Source organism: Myotis nattereri (assembly GCF_964212035.1).
Source record: "Myotis nattereri genome assembly, chromosome: 14".
Lineage (NCBI taxonomy): Eukaryota > Metazoa > Chordata > Mammalia > Chiroptera > Vespertilionidae > Myotis > Myotis nattereri.
Window position 1 is genome coordinate 54,138,457 of NC_138089.1, and position 19,078 is coordinate 54,157,534.

A 19,078-nucleotide genomic window follows, 5' to 3' on the forward strand; every position below is an offset into this window, starting at 1 on the left:
ATTGTTTTTGTGATTAATCACTATGCTTTAATTATGTTCAATTTGTAACAATGAAATTGGGGGTCACCACAACATGAGGAACTGTATTAAAGGGTCGCAGCATTAGGAAGGTTGAGAACCACTGTTCTAGCCCCTGGTCTTGCCATTTTCTTGCGACTCCTTTGAGAGAGATTTTAGGCCAATATAACATAATTTATATATCCTTCTTTCTGCTTAAAAAGCAAAAACAAACCCAGGCAAATGGCAACATACTACATATAATATTCTTCACTTAAGAATGTATTTGGAGCCTGGCTGGTGTAGTTCAGTGGTTGAGTCAACCTGTGAATCAGGAGGTCATGTTTTGATTCCTGGTCAAAGCACATGCCTGGGTTGCGGGCTCGATTCCTGGGGGCATTCAGGAGATAGCCAATCAATGATTATCTCTAATCATTGATGTTTCTATCTCTGTCTGAAATCAATCCTACATAATAAAAGCCTAATATACAAATTGACCAAACAGCAGAATGACTGGAGGAACAACTGGTTGCTATGACGCTCACTGACCACCAGGGGGGCAGAGGCTCAATATCTTTATGCTATAATCATAGAATAATCCCTATTTTCGACCACATACTGACCATTTAAAAATTTTGATCACATGTTAGGTTTTAGAAAAAAATCAATATATTTCACAAAGTAGAATTAGGTGAGGATCACATTCTTTGGTCACTATTATTACCCAATCAAACATTTAATCACCTCAGGCTTTAAAACTCTATGTAATTCTAGCTTTCTGTTTATAATGGTTGGATTCTAGTACAAGTGACTAAAATTTTTAAAAATTTACTATTGGCCTTAATACCCTTTAATGCAAAATAGAGCACTTCAGTGGCTATGCTGTATGAATATAGTGAACAGTTTCTTAAATTATGTGACTCCAAAGAATACATGTTATTTTAATATGTAATTTTTGTTTTTCTTAGAGATGTGAAAGCTGGAAATATTCTTCTTGGAGAAGATGGTTCAGTACAGATTGCAGGTAATGATTAATATTTTTTACTTTGACTTAATGCTCAGTAGAACCACATGACCCATCTTTACATTTTCCGGATCATTTCTCATCAAGCACCCTATATTGGCACATCCCTGCTGACTCTCAAGATATTCTTCACTTCTCAATATTCATTTTCAATCTTAGACGTTTTTCTGACTATTACTCATCACCTTCTAGTTATCGACTCCTTATCCCACATTAGGGTCTTTTTCTATGGTTTCTCATAGCATTCTGTACAGTTTTTTAAAGGAGAGGTAGTCAAGAAACTGCCTATGTTTAAGAATAAATATGCTATAGAGAGGTGATCTAGAGCTGCTTCTGTACTGGGGGACATGGGGTATTTGCCAATTAGGAAGAGTCAATTGAGAGGTGGAAGTGCGCTTTTGGGAGATTCAGAGCTGAAGAGTTGGAGTCCAGGGTCTGCCAAAGGTGGCTATCCTGGTGAAGTAACCCTTGCTTCAGGCCGAGACTCCAGAATGGTGGAACCACAGGCTTGTTGAGCAAGCAGATGATCTGAGAAAACCTCAGTGTAGTCCCATGTACACTGTTGCAACAGTCTGGTGTTTGGCAGGAGGAAGATAATCACTCAAAACTTAATTCTTTCTTCAGCATTAAAAGATAACTTAGGTACACATTTTCATGTCGTAAGGTAAGGGAATATTTTAACCAAGCCACATGATGTTCTAATATAAAGGAAAATATTGATAAATTTGATTCTTAAAATTAGCAACCTTTATTCATCAAAAGAGGAACCAACAGTGTATCACCTTGAATAAGTAAAAAGCAAACCACAGGGTGTAGAGAAGATATTTGCAGCATGAATACTGATAAAGGGCTCAAATTTAGAATAAATAAAGGACTCATTAAGAAAAAAATCTGATTAGGAAATAGACATAAGGCTTCTCAAATGAAGACATTAAAACATAAGTATAGCCCTAACCAGTTTGGCTCAGTGGATAGAGCGTCAGCCTGCGGACTGAAAGGTCCCAGGTTCGATTCCAGTCAAGGGCATGTACCTTGGTTGCAGTCACATCCCCAGTAGGGGGTGTGCAGGAGGCAGCTGATTGATGTTTCTCTCTCATCGATGTTTCTAACTCTCTATTCCTCTCCCTTCCTCTCAGTAAAAAATCAATAAAATATATTTTAAAAAAACAAAAAACATAAGTATAAAAGGTGTTCAGCCTCACTAGTAATCAGTTAAAAATGAAGTAGAGTGTCATTGGGATACCATGTCATACTGACTCAGTTGGCTTACAAATCTAATAATACCAGTTGTTAGTTTGGATGTAAAGCAAGGAAATAATCTCATACTCTGATCATGAGAGTGTAAATTAAGTTAAAGATATGCATACCCTAAAACTTTGGCTTTTAGATGGCATGGCCTAGAGAAACTCATGCTTACGTGTGCATGGTGCTCATAAGCATTGAGAAAGTTTAAAACATCCCCCAGCCCTTCATTAGTATACTGGATAAATAACTTGTGGTTAATTTATACATTAGAATACTATCTAGTTGAAATTGGGTAGAATTATAACTACATACAACAACATTAATAAATTATAAAGACATAGGATGAAATAAACCAGTCAAATTATATTACAGGGGTCCGCAAAAGTAGAGTTACAGTTTGTATATAGAATGTGACTCCATTATATAAGTTTAACATCAGGGACAATTGTCTATATTGCTTAGGGAAGCAAAACGAGGTGGAAGAAAAAAATAAAGGAGAGGACTGTGATAAAATAGTGAACAGAATTATTACCAGGAATCTGTCTTCCCACCTGGACAGCAATTGAACTGGCAGAATCTGATGCACAGTGGGGTTCTCGAAAACATTTTGTCCGTCATTTCATTATAATACTAGAGGCCCGATGCATGAAATTCATGCAAGGGGCTCGGCCCTCGCATCCCCAGCTTCGTCCAGAAGGTTGTTCGGCTGTCTGGTCTAATTAGCATATTACGCTTTTATTATTATAGATAGATAGATGAGATGCTGTAGGAACTTAACTCTTTCTATATCAATTAGCTTATGGTAAAATTGGCTTCGTTATACATTGTTTTACTTAAAGTCACAGAACCTGTTGATGTTAAGTGAGGACTTACTGTAACTGTTTTGGAATTCTGTGGACCATTAAAGGCTTGAAAATTCTAGGGAAGGTCTTAGATTGCAAATTGTGCTTAATTTGGTCAATTTCAGAGCCAAATTTCTCACCCATCAGCCACTGTATGCAGCTGTGCATTTTTTGGAATGGTTTGCACACAACTTGTGGGAATCATAGTGGGCAAAAATGATCTGTTCTCCAGATATCATGCATCTGTGTTCTGATCAGTGATTGCTGCTTCAGATCTCAAAGGTGCAGGCAAAGAGGCAAACAGCCATTATGGTTGTTATACACCCCCTCTCCCTCCCCACAGTGATTTCCAGGCAACTTAATAGGCCAGCACCCATTTTCCTTCCCTTCATTTTTCTCGTCTTTCCCCTTTTGGAGCCAGACATTAAAGACTAGGACATTAAAAAACACCTACATTTACAGGGAAAATTGGAAAATGACTGCACATGCAGAAAAGATCTGAGAAGACCTTTAAGTTTACATCTCAGGCTGATGCTTGACATAGACACAGTCTCCAACAAACAAAAACATTTACAAAAAAAACAGCAAACCCTGGAAATGGGGTAGAATCTGATCTCCACAGTTGCCATATTATCAGATTTAAATCTCCAGTTTTCAACAACAACAAACTTACAAGGCATTTAATGAAACTGCAAAGTATGATCTATTCAAAGGGAATACATAAGTCAACAGAAACTGTCAGTGAAAAAGACCTGAAGGCAGATCTGCTATACAAAGATTTTAAAAGAGCCGTCTTAAAGGTGCTCAGAGAAGTAATGGATGCTGTACAGAAACCAAAAAAACAATGTCTGAACAAAATGGAGCTATTAATAAAGAGAGAACACCTAAAAGAAACAAAAAAGAAATTATGGAGCAAAAAGTACAATAACTATACTGTGACATGAAAAATTCACTGGAAGACTCACTTGCAGATTTGAGTTGGCAGAAGAAAGAATTGGTGATCTTGGAGGTAGGGAAATGAAAATTAGCAATATGATGAATAGAAAGGAAAAGGGCTGAAGAAAAGTGAACAGAGCTGAGGGAGTAGTTAGACACCAGTAAGTGGACCAACATACACTTTGTGGGAAGTCCAGAAAGAGAAGAGAGAAAGGGGCAGAGAGAGTATTTGATGAAATAATGTCTGAAAACTCCCCAAATTGGATGAATATAAACATCAAAGAAGCTCATTGACCACCAAATATGAAAAACCCTAAAAGACACATTATAATCAAATTTATGAAAGCCAGGGACAAGAATCTTGAGAGCAGCAAGAAAGAAATGACTTGTCACAAGGGATACTGAATAATATGGTCAGCAGATTTCTTATGAGAAACTATGGAGGCCAGAAAGCAGTGGGCCGATATATTCAAGTGCTAAAAGAAAAGAATTCTCAACCAAGAATCCATTAGCTGATAAAACTTCATCAAAAGTGAGGGATAAATAAGACATTCTCAGATAAATAAAAGCTGAGGATTATGTTTCCACTTGGCCCTCCCTGCAAGAAATGCCCAAGGGAGACCTGCAAAGCGAAATGAGAAGATGCTAGACAATAACTCCAAGCAGGATGAGGAAATAAAGACCTCAATAAAGGTAAATACATGGGCAAGTATGAGAGCTGTTATTATAAGTATTACTGCAACAATGGTTTGTAGCTCTACTTTTTGTGTTTTCTACATGATTTAAGAAACTAATACACTATTGAAAACAGTAATTGGTCTAAAAGTTAGTATTACAGTAACATTAGTTTATAACTCCATCTTGTCTACATAATTTAAGAAACTAGTGCTTTTAAAAGAATTGTTCATTTATGGTTTTGAACACACAATGTATTAAGATGTGCTTTTGTAACATCAGTAATCAAAAAGGGTGGGAACAGGGCTATAAAGGAGAAGCGTTTTTCTGTCTTGAAGGTAAGTTGGTATAAATTCAAATTAGAGTGTTATAATTTTAGAATGGCAAGTCTAACCCCTGTGGTAGCCACAAAGAAAATAACTGTAGAATATAGACAAAAACCAACTAAACACAAAACACAAAAGTAACGTAGGAAATGAGGGACAAAACTATTAGATATCAGGAAAATAAATAGTACAATGACAGAAGTTTCTTCATATCAGTAATTGCTTTCAATGTAAATGGTTAGCTCTCCAGTCAAAAGACGGAGATTGACAGAGTGGATAAAAAAACACATGATCAAAAAACAAACAAACAAACAAAACACATGATCCAGTTATATACTGTTTATACAGGTTTTCCCACTACCTGATGTAGAGCACTTTTATGAAATCTTTCGTAAGCCAAAATGGCTTAAAGCAAAGAGAATCTCCTGCTTTCAGAATGTTAACTTTAGCCACTTGATCTCACAAAAAACCTACATTGGTATAGTAATGGCTTTTTTTTGGTAAACGTGAGAACCTTCTTCAGGTTTCTTTTAGTTAGTGAAAACAGGTACTCATGTAGTCTTTCGTATTATGCAAACTAGAAAGTGGGGATACCTTTATTGTTAAAATGTCAGTACTACTCAAAGTGATCTACAGATTTAGTACAATCACTATAAAAATCCCAATGATTTCTTTTTTTTTTTTTGTAGAAATAGAAAAACCTATCCTAAAATTCATATGGGATCTCAAGTAACCTCAAATAGGCAAAACAATCTTGAAAAAGAATGAACAAAGCTGGAAGAATGACATTCCCTGTTTTTAAGACTTATTGCAAAGCAACAGTAATAAAAGTAGTATGTTACGTATGCCCTGGCTGGTATGGCTCAGTGTTTGAGCCTTGACCTATGAATTAGGAGGTCACAGTTTGAATCCTGGTTAGGGCACGTGCCCAGGTTGCTGGCTTAATCTCCAGTAGGGGGAGTATAGGAGGCAACCGATCAAAGATTCTCTCTCATTATTGATGTTTCTATCACTTTCTCCCTTTTCCTTCCTTTATGAAATCATTTAAGATATATATATATTTTAAAAAATAGTACGTTATGGGCATAAAGATAGTCAGAGACAGATGAAATAGGAAAGAGAGCTCAGAAATAAACCCTCACATACAGAGTGTGGCAAGAAGAGGTTTATGGTTGTTTGTATGGAAAAATACAATGATCTATAATAATAAAAGGGTAATATGCTAATTAGACCAGACATCATTCCAGGCATCCTTCCAGACAAAACCAGGGCTGGAGCAACGCCTGGGTCCTGGGTGCCTGCTGGCGGCCGGAGGGAAGCCCCGGTTCCGGGTGCCAGAGGGAAGCCGGTGCTGGCAGCTGGGGGATGAGAGGCCTACTCTTGCACAGATTTTGTGCATCGGGCCTCTAGTTAATAAATAATAGTGCAAGAATAAATTGTAGTTCTCATACTCACAACTGTAAATCTACTTTTGCCCACCCTGTATATGGTTAAATTGTTTTGACAAAGATACCAAGTCTATTCAAGGACAAATGGTGATGAGAAAACTGCATACTTTCATGAAAAAAAATTAAGTTGGACCCTTATCTAACACCATATACAAAAATTAACTCAAAATGGATCTAAGATTGAAACATAAGACCTAAACAATAAAATTCTAAGAAGAAAACATAGAAAAATAGTTTTATGACATTGGATTTGGCAATGATTTCTTAGAAATGATGCCAAAGGCATAGCTTAACAGAAGAAAAAGTAGACAAATTGGCCTTTATGAAAATTAAAAATTTTGTGCGTAGATACTACCAAAAGAGTAAAAGGCAACCCATTTAATGGGAGAAAATATTTGCAAGTCATATACCTGATAAGAGGCTAATAATATCCAGAATTTACGGAGAACTCCTAAAACTTAACATCAAAAAGAGCAAGGTTTTAAAAAATGGATTTGAATAGACATTTCTCCAAAGAAGATAAACAAGGGGCCAGTAAGTACTTGAAAAGCTGCTCAACATCACTAATCATCAGGGAAATGCAAATCAAAACTACGAGGAAATTTCACCTCACATCCACCAGGATTGACTATCAAAAGAAAACCCCCAAACCCAGAAAATAACAAGGATATGGAGAAATTTGAATCCTTGTTCACTGTTGTTGGAAATGTAAAATGGTACAGCTGCTGTGGAAAACAGTATGGCAGTTCCTGAAACATTTAAAAATACTATATGATCCAGCAGTCCACTGAAAGCAGGGACTCAAACGGATATTTGTACACTCATTTTTATAGCAGCATATTCATAGTGGCTAAATCATGGAAGCAAACCAAGTGTTCCATCAATGAAATAATCAGTACCCAAAATGGTATATACATACAATGGAATATTATTTAATTTATAAAGGAAGAATATTCTGATATCCTACAATATGGATGAATCTTGAGGACATTATGCTAAGTGAAATAAGTCAGTTATAAACAGAGAAATGCTGTATTATTCCACCATATGAGGTACTTATAGTCGGAATCATAGAGACAGAAAGTAGAATGCTGATTGCCAGGGCTGTATGGAGAGGGCAGTGAGGAATTATTGTTTAACTAGAGGCCCAATGCATGAAATTCGTGCACGAGTAGGCCTTTCTTCCCCCCGCTGCCAGCACCGGCTTCCCTCTGGCACCTGGGACCCGGGCTTCCCTCCAGCCCTGACTTTGTCTGGAAGGACGTCTGGCATGACGTCCAGTATGACTCCAGTCTAATTAGCATATTGCCCTTTTATTATTATAGATAGACTAGGGGCCCGATGCATGAAATTCATGCAAGGGGCTCTGCCCTCACAGCCGTGGCGGCTTGCCTCAGCCCTCGCAGCCCAGCTTCGCCCGGAAGGAAGTCCAGGAGATGGTTTGGCTGTCCGGTCTAATTAGCATATTATGCTTTTATTATTGTAGATGAGTATGCAGTTTCAGTTTGTGAAGATAAAGTGAAGGGAATGGAGTGGAGCAAGGAGGAAAACCTAAGACTACGATGATGTGTCGGGTGGAGAGGAGTGGAATGAAGGACCTGTTCAGCTGTGTTTTAATTCGGTCCAGAAGCTCCGCGGAGGCTCAGCTTCTGCTCTAGGTGCCCAGGTCTGCGGGGACGTGTCCGTTTTGCTCCTGTGTGGCCGTGCCCGTGCCCCTGGCCTTTGTGTTTCTCTCCTTGAGTCGAATTTGCTTTGTTCTCACACGCACAGAAAAGTTTAGCGAGAAGAGCAGGAGAGGTCATGCTGTTTGCATGTAGAACTATAACTACATTATATTATTTTCCTATTTATTTATGTTATTTACTGTACTTTTAATGCCTTGCTGTTATTTTCTCTGTTTCAGACTTTGGTGTTAGTGCTTTTTTAGCAACTGGTGGTGATATTACCCGAAATAAAGTGAGAAAGACCTTTGTTGGAACCCCTTGCTGGATGGCACCTGAAGTGATGGAACAGGTACTGTGTGTTTTACTTGTTATTTATTTATTTATTTTAAAAATATATTTTACTGATTTTTTTACAGAGAAGAAGGGAGAGGGATAGAGAGTTAGAAACGTCAATGAGAGAGAAACATCGATCAGCTGCCTCCTGCACATCCCCTACTGGGGTTGTTCCTGCAACCAAGGTACATGCCCTTGACTGGAATCGAACCTGGGACCCTTCAGTCTGCAGGCCAACGCTCCATCCACTGTACCGAACCGACCAGGGTGGTACTGTGTGTTTTAAAATGGTTTAGGGTTTTGTTATGAAATTGAAAAACACTGAGTAATGTTTGCTTCTGTTGGTATACTAGGTTAGGTTTGGGAAATACACAAATTTGATCTTTGGTTAAGACTTTTGTCCTCCTTTAAAAGAGAACTAAAAAAAAACAAACACAAAAACTAGAACTTTACAAAGAACATATGCAACTAGGATTTATACTAAAGACAACCTAAGGAATCATATAATGAAGACTGGTTTAGTAATATTTTTCTTAGTACAAATTATATGATCTAATCTTTTTTAAAAAATATATTGATCTCAGAGAGGGAAAGAGAGATAGAAACATCAGTGATGAGAATCATCAATTGGCTGCCTCCTGCATGCCCCCTACTGAGAATAGAGGTCGCAACCTGGGCATGTGCCCTAACCAGGAATTGAACCCTGAATTGAATCCTGGTTCATAGATCAACACTCAACCACTGAGCCACACCGGCCAGGCAGTATGACCAATTTTGTATTTTTATCACAGGTATTTTTCATATTTTCATATGGAATTCATTAACCTTGCTTTTGTTTACCTATATAATATTTCTTTAAGTGAATGTACCATATTTAACGATTTCCCATTGTTGGTGAACATTCATTCAGTTTGGTTCCTTTTTTTTTTCTGTTCCCAGGTATATTTAGCTTTTGCCTACTTTAGGTTATATGATTGGTTTAAAACCTATGAACACTTCCATGGTTCTTGACACATATTGGAAGTTACTTTTTAAAAGTGCTTTTAGGGTGGTAAGGGTAATCCTGTTCATCTCTCTGTTTTCTACAGGTCCGAGGGTATGATTTCAAAGCTGATATCTGGAGTTTCGGGATCACGGCAATTGAATTGGCCACGGGGGCTGCTCCTTATCATAAGTATCCGCCAATGAAGGTGAGGCTTATACCCCAAGTACTACCCCAGCTCCTGTCCCAGTTCCATTTCAGAGCCTTTCTTCATTTGACATTTTTACTCATGGAATTCTGCCCTGCATTCCTTCTAACTCCTGGAGCAGTTAAAATCTGTAGTTGATATTTGGTATTTAGTATTGAATGACTGTACATTGTAGCGGCCCTCTTTATATGATGATGTCCATCTCCTGATACTAACTGGTTTGATATTAAGGTCTGATGCCTCTCATTTTAGTGTGTGTTCCTTACAGTCACCTTTAATAGGGATGAACAGCCTTACTGGGGATGGTGATCGTTTCTACTTGATAAGGTTGTTGGAAGGGTTATGAATTAATAGTAATTATAGCTGACATTCATTAAGCACTTATTTTTCCAGGTACTGCTTTAAGTGCTTTTTATATCTTAAATAAGATAACCCATGCAAAATGTTCATGTGCCATACATATGTATTATTTTTAATATTGGATAAAAGTTTGCTTAGGACACTAAGCAGCTTTTATTAAAAGCCTATTATTATTTCCTAATGTATAGTTACCCGAAATGTAGTCATTAATCCTGTCCCTAACATTAGTAACAGAATGAGTATTTTGTGTTTAAGATGGTGCTGCCAGTACTATTGGTAACCATTTTTATCTATGTGACCCTTTAGTTGTAATATGCACATGAATTCTGTTTTGTTTGCAGTTATTGTTTATAGTTCTTCTTGCCACTTTATAAGATATTCTATGACTGTTTGAAATGGCAGACCACCATTGTGAATTGTTATATTGATATTATTCACACCTGTATGATTTTGGTGTACTGTAGAACCTCTAAAACAGTGGTTCTCAACCTCCTGGCCCTTTAAATACAGTTCCTCATGTTGTGACCCAACCATAAAATTATTTTCATTGCTACTTCATAACTGTAATGTTGCTACTGTTATGAATCGTAATGTAAATATCTGATATGCAGGATGGTCTTAGGCGACCCCTGTGAAAGGGTCGTTCGACCACCCAAAGGGGTTGCGACCCACAGGTTGAGAACCGCTGCTCTAAAAAGATGTTATTTTGTTCCCTTTAAGGATCTAACAATGTGGAGAGTCAAAACCAGTAAAAGATTATTATGAAAAAACCTCTCTCTCTCTCCATATTCAAAACATATCCTATATAACAAAAGGGTAATATGCAAATTGACCAAATGTCGGAATGACCAATTGCTATGATGTGCACTGACTACCAGGGGGCAGATGCTCAATGCAGGAGCTGCCCCCTGGTGGTTGGTGTGCTCCCATGGGGAGCGCCGCTCAGCCAGAAGCCGGCTCACGGCTGGCGAATGCAGGGAGAGGCTCCCGCCTCCACTGGGGCTCCTGGACTGTGAGAGGGTGCAGGCCAGCCTGAGGGCCCCCCCCCCCCGAGTGCACGAATTTCGTGCGCTGGGCCTCTAGTACATATATATTGACCTACATGTTTGGTGGGTGCAATTTTGATTCTGTGAAAGGTAAGTGATGTTTAAGGTCATTTTATTCACAAAACTTTAAGAATATTTTTTTTTAATATATAACTGTAAGGTGGTAGGCTGATTTTAAGCAAAAATATATATATATATATATCTTATTTTTATTTATTTTTAAACTAGAGGCCCAGTTCACAAATTCATGCACAGGTAAGGGTCCCTAAGGCCTGGCCAGCGATAGGAGTGGATTGAGGCCTTCATTTTGTGCTGCCCCCTGGTGGTCAGCGCACTTCATAGCAAGCGATCGATCTCCTGGTCTCCTAGTGAACTCCCAAGGGGACACTTTGCATATTAGCCTTTTATTTTTTAGTGCTGACTTTATGTGTAGAAAAATGGCTTATGCTTTTATAAAAATAGTCAAACAGTATAGTAAAAGAACCACCCAAAGTCCCATCACATAAAAATGACTTTCATTACTTGCATCTCTGTGCATTAAGCTAGTATGTTGCCATGAAAGTCCAGGAAGGAGCAGATGGACAGGATAGTCAAGATTGTCAGTTGCTGTGGGAAAGGCAGGAAGAATAAGAACTAAATAAAGCTCCAGCTTTGTTATCTAGGACATCATTAGTGATTTTAATGATAGAACTATCTGAGGAGTTCTGGGAAGAGAAGGCCAGATAACAAGGCATCAAGTTGAAAGAAAGCCATGAATAGGTAAAGTCAGCAAGTTCACACTCTGAATTTTGCTATGGTTTTAATTTTTTTAAAGGTAGTTTGGCAGTAGAGGAGTAGGGACAGAAGACATGAAGAAAGGAGTCTAATTAAAGGATATATAGTATGGATACAGTTGAGCTCTAGTAGGCATAGCATCTGGGAACTTCCTGTAGGATATTGTTTATGTGGATAACTCTGGATTCTGAACAACTGGTCTAAATGTGAACTTTTGGAAAATAAAATCTGCTCATATGTTGGGGGTTGTCCATATTAAAATGTCTTGGCCACAGCATTTAATTTTACTTTACTGAGTCTTTAGAAGTTTTTATTATATTGAAAACTCTTACAGGTTTTGATGTTGACACTGCAAAATGATCCTCCTTGTTTGGAAACTGGTGTTCAAGATAAAGAAATGCTGAAAAAATATGGAAAATCATTTAGAAAAATGATTTCATTGTGCCTTCAAAAGGATCCAGAAAAAAGGTAAATATCAGATAAGGCTTACTTTTCTCTTCATCTAATATGTTACTAGGAATCACATACATACATGCACAGAGAATTATTTGTGCATATGAAAGAGATATGAACATATAGAGCAGCGGTTCTCAACCTGTGGGTTGCGACCCCTTTGGGGGTCGAACGACCCTTTCATAGGGGTCACCTAAGACCATCGGAAAACACATATATAATTACATATTGTTTTTGTGATTAATCACTATGCTTTAATTATGTTCAATTTGTAACAATGAAATTGGGGGTCATCACAACATGAGGAACTGTATTAAAGTGTCGCGGCATTAGGAAGGTTGAGAACCACTGATATAGAGGATAGAATGAGAAGGTTCAGAGTGTGTGTATGTAACAGACACACACATACACATATGTATACAAATCTACATATATGTACCTATGGACTTTATAGGAAGGATTAGAAAGAATGTGGGCCAAAACCGGTTTGGCTCAGTGGATAGAGCGTCGGCCTGTGGACTGAAAGGTCCCAGGTTCGATTCCGGTCAAGGGCATGTACCTGGGTTGCGGGCATATCCCCAGTAGGAGATGTGCAGGAGGCAGCTGATCGATGTTTTTCTCTCATCGATGTTTCTAACTATCTCTCTCCCTTCCTCCCTGTAAAAAATCAATTATATATATATATATATATATATAAAAAGAATGTGGAAGATAAAATATTCAAGAAAATAATAGCTGAGAATTTTCTAGAATTGATATACCTATATCCTCCGGTTAAAGACCATCTCCCAAAATTCCAAGCAGCATTCCCCTTTTCCACTTGGACACATGGTCATGAACTACAGGACAATGAGGCAAATAGAAACTCTTAAATGCACCCTGAGGGAACAGATTACCTCCTGAGGAATGGCAAGTAGACCATTAGCCACTTCCCCAGTAATAACAGTTGATGCCAGAATATACTGGCATAATGTTGAGAGAAAATAATTTAACCCAGAATTCTCCAACTAATCAAATTAACATTCAAGAATTAAGCATAGAATTAAGATATTTTTCAGACAAAGATTAAGTTTTTCAGTCATGTTTTAGCACTTAAAGAACTCTTATAAATTGTATTTAGAAAGAAGGAAACAATCCTAGGAGAAGGAATAAATTATAAGAAGCAATGTTGTGCAAACAAACTATCGAACCTATTGAAAACTTGACTGAATGAAAAAATAGGAATGGTAATGACTGTTGTCAGTGTGCATTTATTCTGTCTATTACCCTTTATAGAAATCCTAGTTCTCAAGCTTGAGTGCACATGGGAATCACCTGGAGAATTTGGTCAGCTAATGATCCCTGGTTCCACTCTAATTGGTGTGGGTGCAGCCTAGGCATCAGGATTTTTTTCAGCTCGCAGATATAATGCACGGCAACATTTAAGAACCACTGTTTTTAGGGAATTGACCAGGTGATCCTGAAGCTTAGAGAAGTGGTTTGCTTAGAATTGCATGGTAGGTGTGTGGTGTAATCAGGACCAGCCTCTTAAGTATAGAATTGCTTGTTCTTTATTCTCAGCCACACTCAGTTAAAAATTTGTAAAGTTGGTATGATGCCTTTACTAAAGGAAATAAGACTCTGCACAGTTGAGTAAAATTGAATTTAGATTAAATTTGGGGAATATCTATTAAGTATAGAGTATTTTTTAAGTGAAATCTATTTTTAATATGTTAATAAGTTGAAGGGTAGCAAGCAGCCACATAGCAAGAAGCAAAGGACTTTGTGAATTTAGATGTTTTTTTTTTCTTTTAAAAATATTAGTTTGATTGTTGACACTATTATAGATGTCACCATTTCTTCCTACTTTGCCTAGCTCCACCCAGCACCACCCGGCCCCCCAACCCCCTGGCTGTCACCACACTGCTGTTGGTGTCTAGATGTATTTTTATGCCTTGTTAAAGTAAACATTTTCTAGCCTACTGCTTGGGAAATAATATTAAATAGCAAATGTATTGGAAGCCACTGAGAAATCATGCTTCCAAAAAGAAATTTCACCTAATGACTTTGTCAAAGAACCTACAATAATTATTATCAGGACATTTCTACATGAGTTTTTATTCTACTTAATGTCTTATGCCAAGTTTATCATAGTTTTCTCAGCTTTGAAGATAAAAACCCATATTACATTTGAATTAATTATAAAAGCTTTTTTTTCTGGTTTTAGACCAACGGCAGCAGAATTGTTGAGGAACAAATTTTTCCAAAAAGCAAAGGTAGGAATTTCTAGCTTTTGATTTTTGTGTTCATTTTCTCTTCCTCAGCTACCTAAAGTAGGTTCACTGCTCAGAAGCTGTACTATGTTAATATGGTTGTGTTTAGAAGAATGGTAGTAGTAGATCAAATAATTGCAAAGGCTGCCATTTATACAGTCTTTGGTAATTTAGATACATGATTTAGAATAAGTAAATTTATTTTTCATATAAGTTAATTTAAATGTCAATAGATTAAACTTATAACAGGAACAATGAATGTTAAATTTTGCCATTATAAATATAATCTATGAAAAATACTGAACTCTCATTTCAGGGTTTACTACTAAATTACTAAACATCTCATTTCCTAAAGATTCCTGATATGTGGGAATTTACTATATTTGGAAGTATCGGACCATGATCCCAAAGGACGTATGGTATAAAGCAAACTTTTCATAGATAATGGTTCCTAACAGTACACTAACGCTCTGTGGCACCTTTTAAACCCGTGTTAGCAGTATCCGAAGGGAGCTTCAGAGTGAAAAAATGGAAGCGTTTCTTGAACTTCTTTATAAAACATTTAATTTGTCACATTTTAATTTGTGTCAATAAAAACTTCTTTGTCAATAAAAACTTGTTAGAAGAGCTGAAACCGGTTTGGCTCAGTGGATAGAGCGTCGGCCTGCGGACTGAAGCGTCCCAGGTTCGATTCCGGTCAAGGGCATGTACCTGGGTTGCGGGCACATCCCCAGTAGGAGATGTGCAGGAGGCAGCTGATTGATGTTTCTCTCTCATCGATGTTTCTAACTCTCTATCCCTCTCCCTTCCTCTCTGTAAAAAATCAATAAAATATATTTAAAAAAAAAAAAAAACTTGTTATAAGAAAAAATACTTATTTTTCCTCTCCAGAATAAAGAATTTCTTCAAGAAAAATTATTGCAGAGAGCACCAACCATTTCTGAAAGAGCTAAAAAGGTGGGTATTTAACTCGGTTTTCCTGGGAAATTGCTTTGAGTCGATTTACTTTTGCATTTTGAAGGTAATACTTTGTTGCCCTGGCTGGTGTGGCTCAGTTGGTTGAGCGTGGTCCCATGAACCAAAAGGTCACTGGTTCGTTTCCTGGTCAGGGCACTTGCCCAGGTTGCAGGTTCGGTTCCTGGTTAGGGTGCATATAAGAGGCAACCAATTGGTTTCTCTCCGTCTCTCTCTAAAGAAAAAAAAAATCAATAAAAAGTAATACTTTGTTAACAGTCTGAGTATTACTCATTTTCTTTCAGCCCTTTCTTTAGCATTCTTTGATACATTCATTCAGTAAATATCATTTATCTACTGAATGCCTACACATTACTCTGCTATCTGCTGTTGATGAATGAATTCTACACTGTGTTAAATCACTATTTGCAAACTAGAGTGAGTTGTGAGGTTGGGCTCTTTTCCTCACACCATACAAAAGTATTGAAGATACCACTTCATATCCACTAGGAGGACTAATAAAAAAGACAGGCAATAACAAATATTGATAAAGATGTGGAGAAATTGGAACCTCACACTTTAATGGAAGTGTAAAATGGTGCAGCTCCTTTAGAAAGTAGTTTGGCAGTTCTCCCAAAGGCTAAACAAAGCTGCCATATGACTCAACAGTTCCACTTCTTGGCATGTCTAAGAGAATTGAAAACATGTACACACAAAAATATGTACACAAATGTTCATAGCAGCATTATTCATAATAACTAAAAAGTGTAAAAAACCTGAATGTCCATCTACTGATGAATGGATATGTAACATGTCATGTATCTGTTTAATGCCATAAGAAAGAATGATGTATTGATACATGCCATAACAAGCATGAGCCTTTAAAAAATTATGCTAATTGAAAGAAATCAGTTACAGAAGGCCACATATTGTGAGATCCCACTTATGTGAAATGCCCAGACTGGCAAATTTATAGAGACAAAGTAAATTAGTGGTTGCTAGGACTGGAGGGATTTTAGAGAAATAGGCAGTGACTGATAATGAGTATGGGTTTTGGAGGGTGGGGTGGGAGGAAGTGTTGAAAATAATCTAAATTTCATTGTGGAGATGGGTTCACAACTCTGAATAAAATGATTAAATTATATGCCTTAAATGGGTTAACTGTATGGTATATGAATTATCTATAATAATAAAAGCATAATATGCTAATTAGACCAGATGTCCTTTCAGACGACCTTCCACATGAAGCTGGGGCTGTGAGTCGGGTCCTAGGTGCCAGAGGGAAGTTGGTGCCGGCAGCCGGGGGAAGGAAAGCCTACTCTTGCACAAATTTCGTGCATTGGGCCTCTAGTATCTCAATAAAGCTGTTACTGAAAAAAAGCATTTAGAGAATTGCAGCACCACCAACATAAAGCTCTTAGAAATTGGAAACATTATAGAATAAATGAAAAAATTCAGTACAAAAGCTGTAGAGTCAAGTTTAGGATGTTTCCCAGAAAACAGAGCTAAAAGGCCAAGAAATAGATAACAAGAGAGAAAAGACAAGAACAGTAAAAGGATCATTTAAAAAGATTCAACAGATGAGTAAAATGAATTCCAGAAAAAGAGAACTAAAAAGAAAAAAAAAAAACAAAAAAAAAAACAGCCGAAACTGGTTTGGCTCAGTGGATAGAGCGTCGGCCTGCAGACTGAAAGGTCCCAGGTTCGATTCCGGTCAAGGGCATGTACCTGGGTTGCGGGCACATCCCCAGTAGGAGATGTGCAGGAGGCAGCTGATCGATGTTCCTCTCTCATTGATGTTTCTAACTATCTCTCTCCCTTCCTCTCTGTAAAAAATCAATAAAATATATTGGAAAAAAAAAAAACAGAAGAAAGGAAATTATTGAATAAATAATTCTGGAAAAATTCTAAAACTAGTGGTCATGAATTTCCAGATTGAAAGAGCCCAAGTATCGGCACAATGAATGAAAATAGGCCACCACTGAGGCCCACCGCCATGGCCACTCAGAATACTGGAAGCAAAACGCTTGTCGGAGAAGGAGGAATGATCACAGACAGGAGCAGGAGTCAGAATCAGGGTCAGGAGTCAGACGACCTCAGGAGCGCTTCTGGCAACCGGATCACAGTGGAGCAGTTACGCTCAACATGTTCAAAGGAAATAATTTCTGATCCAGACTTTTTCTTAACAGGCAAACTGTCAGTGAGATGCAGAGATGGAATAAAGATATGTTTTAGAAATGCATGGCCTTAGTAAGTGAGCCAGGCTAATGGTGGGGAAAGTGCCTAAACTAAGAAGAGGGAAGTCACGTGATCCAGAAAGCATGGTCCTCTGGATGATGGTAGAGGGAGATCAGAAGTACTAGACCTGGTGTGAAACCTTCCTGGGGGAGCAGATGAGGAGGCTCTGGTGGGAGTCTTCCTGAAGAAGATGACGCTGATGCAGAATACCTACTGTGCATGAATGTGCTGGGAGGAGACGTACATAGCTGGGAGAGAATCGGGGGATAAATTTGACAAGTACACAGAGATAAGCAAATATTAACTCCAGGGAAAACAAAAATGTTATGCAGGAAAGAAAAGTAATTATAATGCACAGTAAGGCTCAGCCATATCAATTATGTAATCAGGTTATGTAAACACTGAATATAGATTTAACCAAAATAATATATCTTGAGAAAAGAGTAGAGGGGTGGTAATAGGGTTAAATTCTCAACTTCCAAAGTAGGAAGTCCAATAGATAATTCCTAAAATAAGAAAATGGGTAATAATGAAACCATGTTACATAGAGAGATGAAAATACAATCCAAAAGAATAAGCTAACATGAGTTGAAAATGGTTGCTTATGATAAATAGGATGAAAGATAGGAGATTGTTGTTTTTCTTAACAAAATTTACACAGCTATAGGGCTCTTAAAATTGTACAGGTATAATTGTGATTTTTAAATAAAATTATGACTTCACATAAGGACTTGGATGATGTTCGAGTTCAGAGCATAGAAGTATAGGGAAAGTAGTGGTTGTGAATAAAGAAAGAGTGGAGATTACGAGCAGAGCGGAGCCGGCGAGGGCTGGAGGATACTTACAGGAGAATGATTATCTCCTGGGTTGAAGTAGTATAAGGAGAGGAGACTATGATTGACTTTTCTATATAATCAATGTCAACATTAGCATAACTTAGGTCTCTCTTCCAATGAGCAGGTTCGGAGAGTACCAGGTTCCAGTGGCCGTCTCCATAAGACAGAAGACGGAGGCTGGGAGTGGAGTGACGATGAGTTTGATGAAGAAAGTGAGGAAGGGAAAGCAGCAATTTCACAACTCAGGGTAAGTTTTACGAAACTGTATGCTTCAGCCAGAGCTCTAGCTTTCTGTCTGAAGCCTTTGAGATAATACTGCATTCTATAATTCTGGTCACCCTACCCACCTAAAACATAAAAAATCCAAGTGACAGAATGTTCTTGAACAACTTATCAATATCAGGAGCCCAATTGATTTTACATGGAGAAGTGAACTGGCAGGTCTGTTTGAATATGATAATATTTAGGGCACATACAAATGACCC

At 37.7% G+C, this 19,078-nt stretch overlaps 1 protein-coding gene across 1 annotated transcript in view; it reads left to right on the forward strand.

Annotated features, from left to right (window-relative positions):
• OXSR1 (oxidative stress responsive kinase 1) overlaps positions 1-19,078 on the forward strand; it is a 66,818-nt gene that overhangs the window by 33,790 nt on the left and 13,950 nt on the right. The window contains exons 5-11 of the mRNA XM_081105740.1: positions 966-1,021; positions 8,397-8,506; positions 9,579-9,680; positions 12,195-12,328; positions 14,520-14,568; positions 15,457-15,522; positions 18,718-18,840. Of these exons, the coding sequence (XP_080961866.1) occupies positions 966-1,021; positions 8,397-8,506; positions 9,579-9,680; positions 12,195-12,328; positions 14,520-14,568; positions 15,457-15,522; positions 18,718-18,840 (640 nt within the window). The remainder of the gene's footprint in view (positions 1-965; positions 1,022-8,396; positions 8,507-9,578; positions 9,681-12,194; positions 12,329-14,519; positions 14,569-15,456; positions 15,523-18,717; positions 18,841-19,078) is intronic.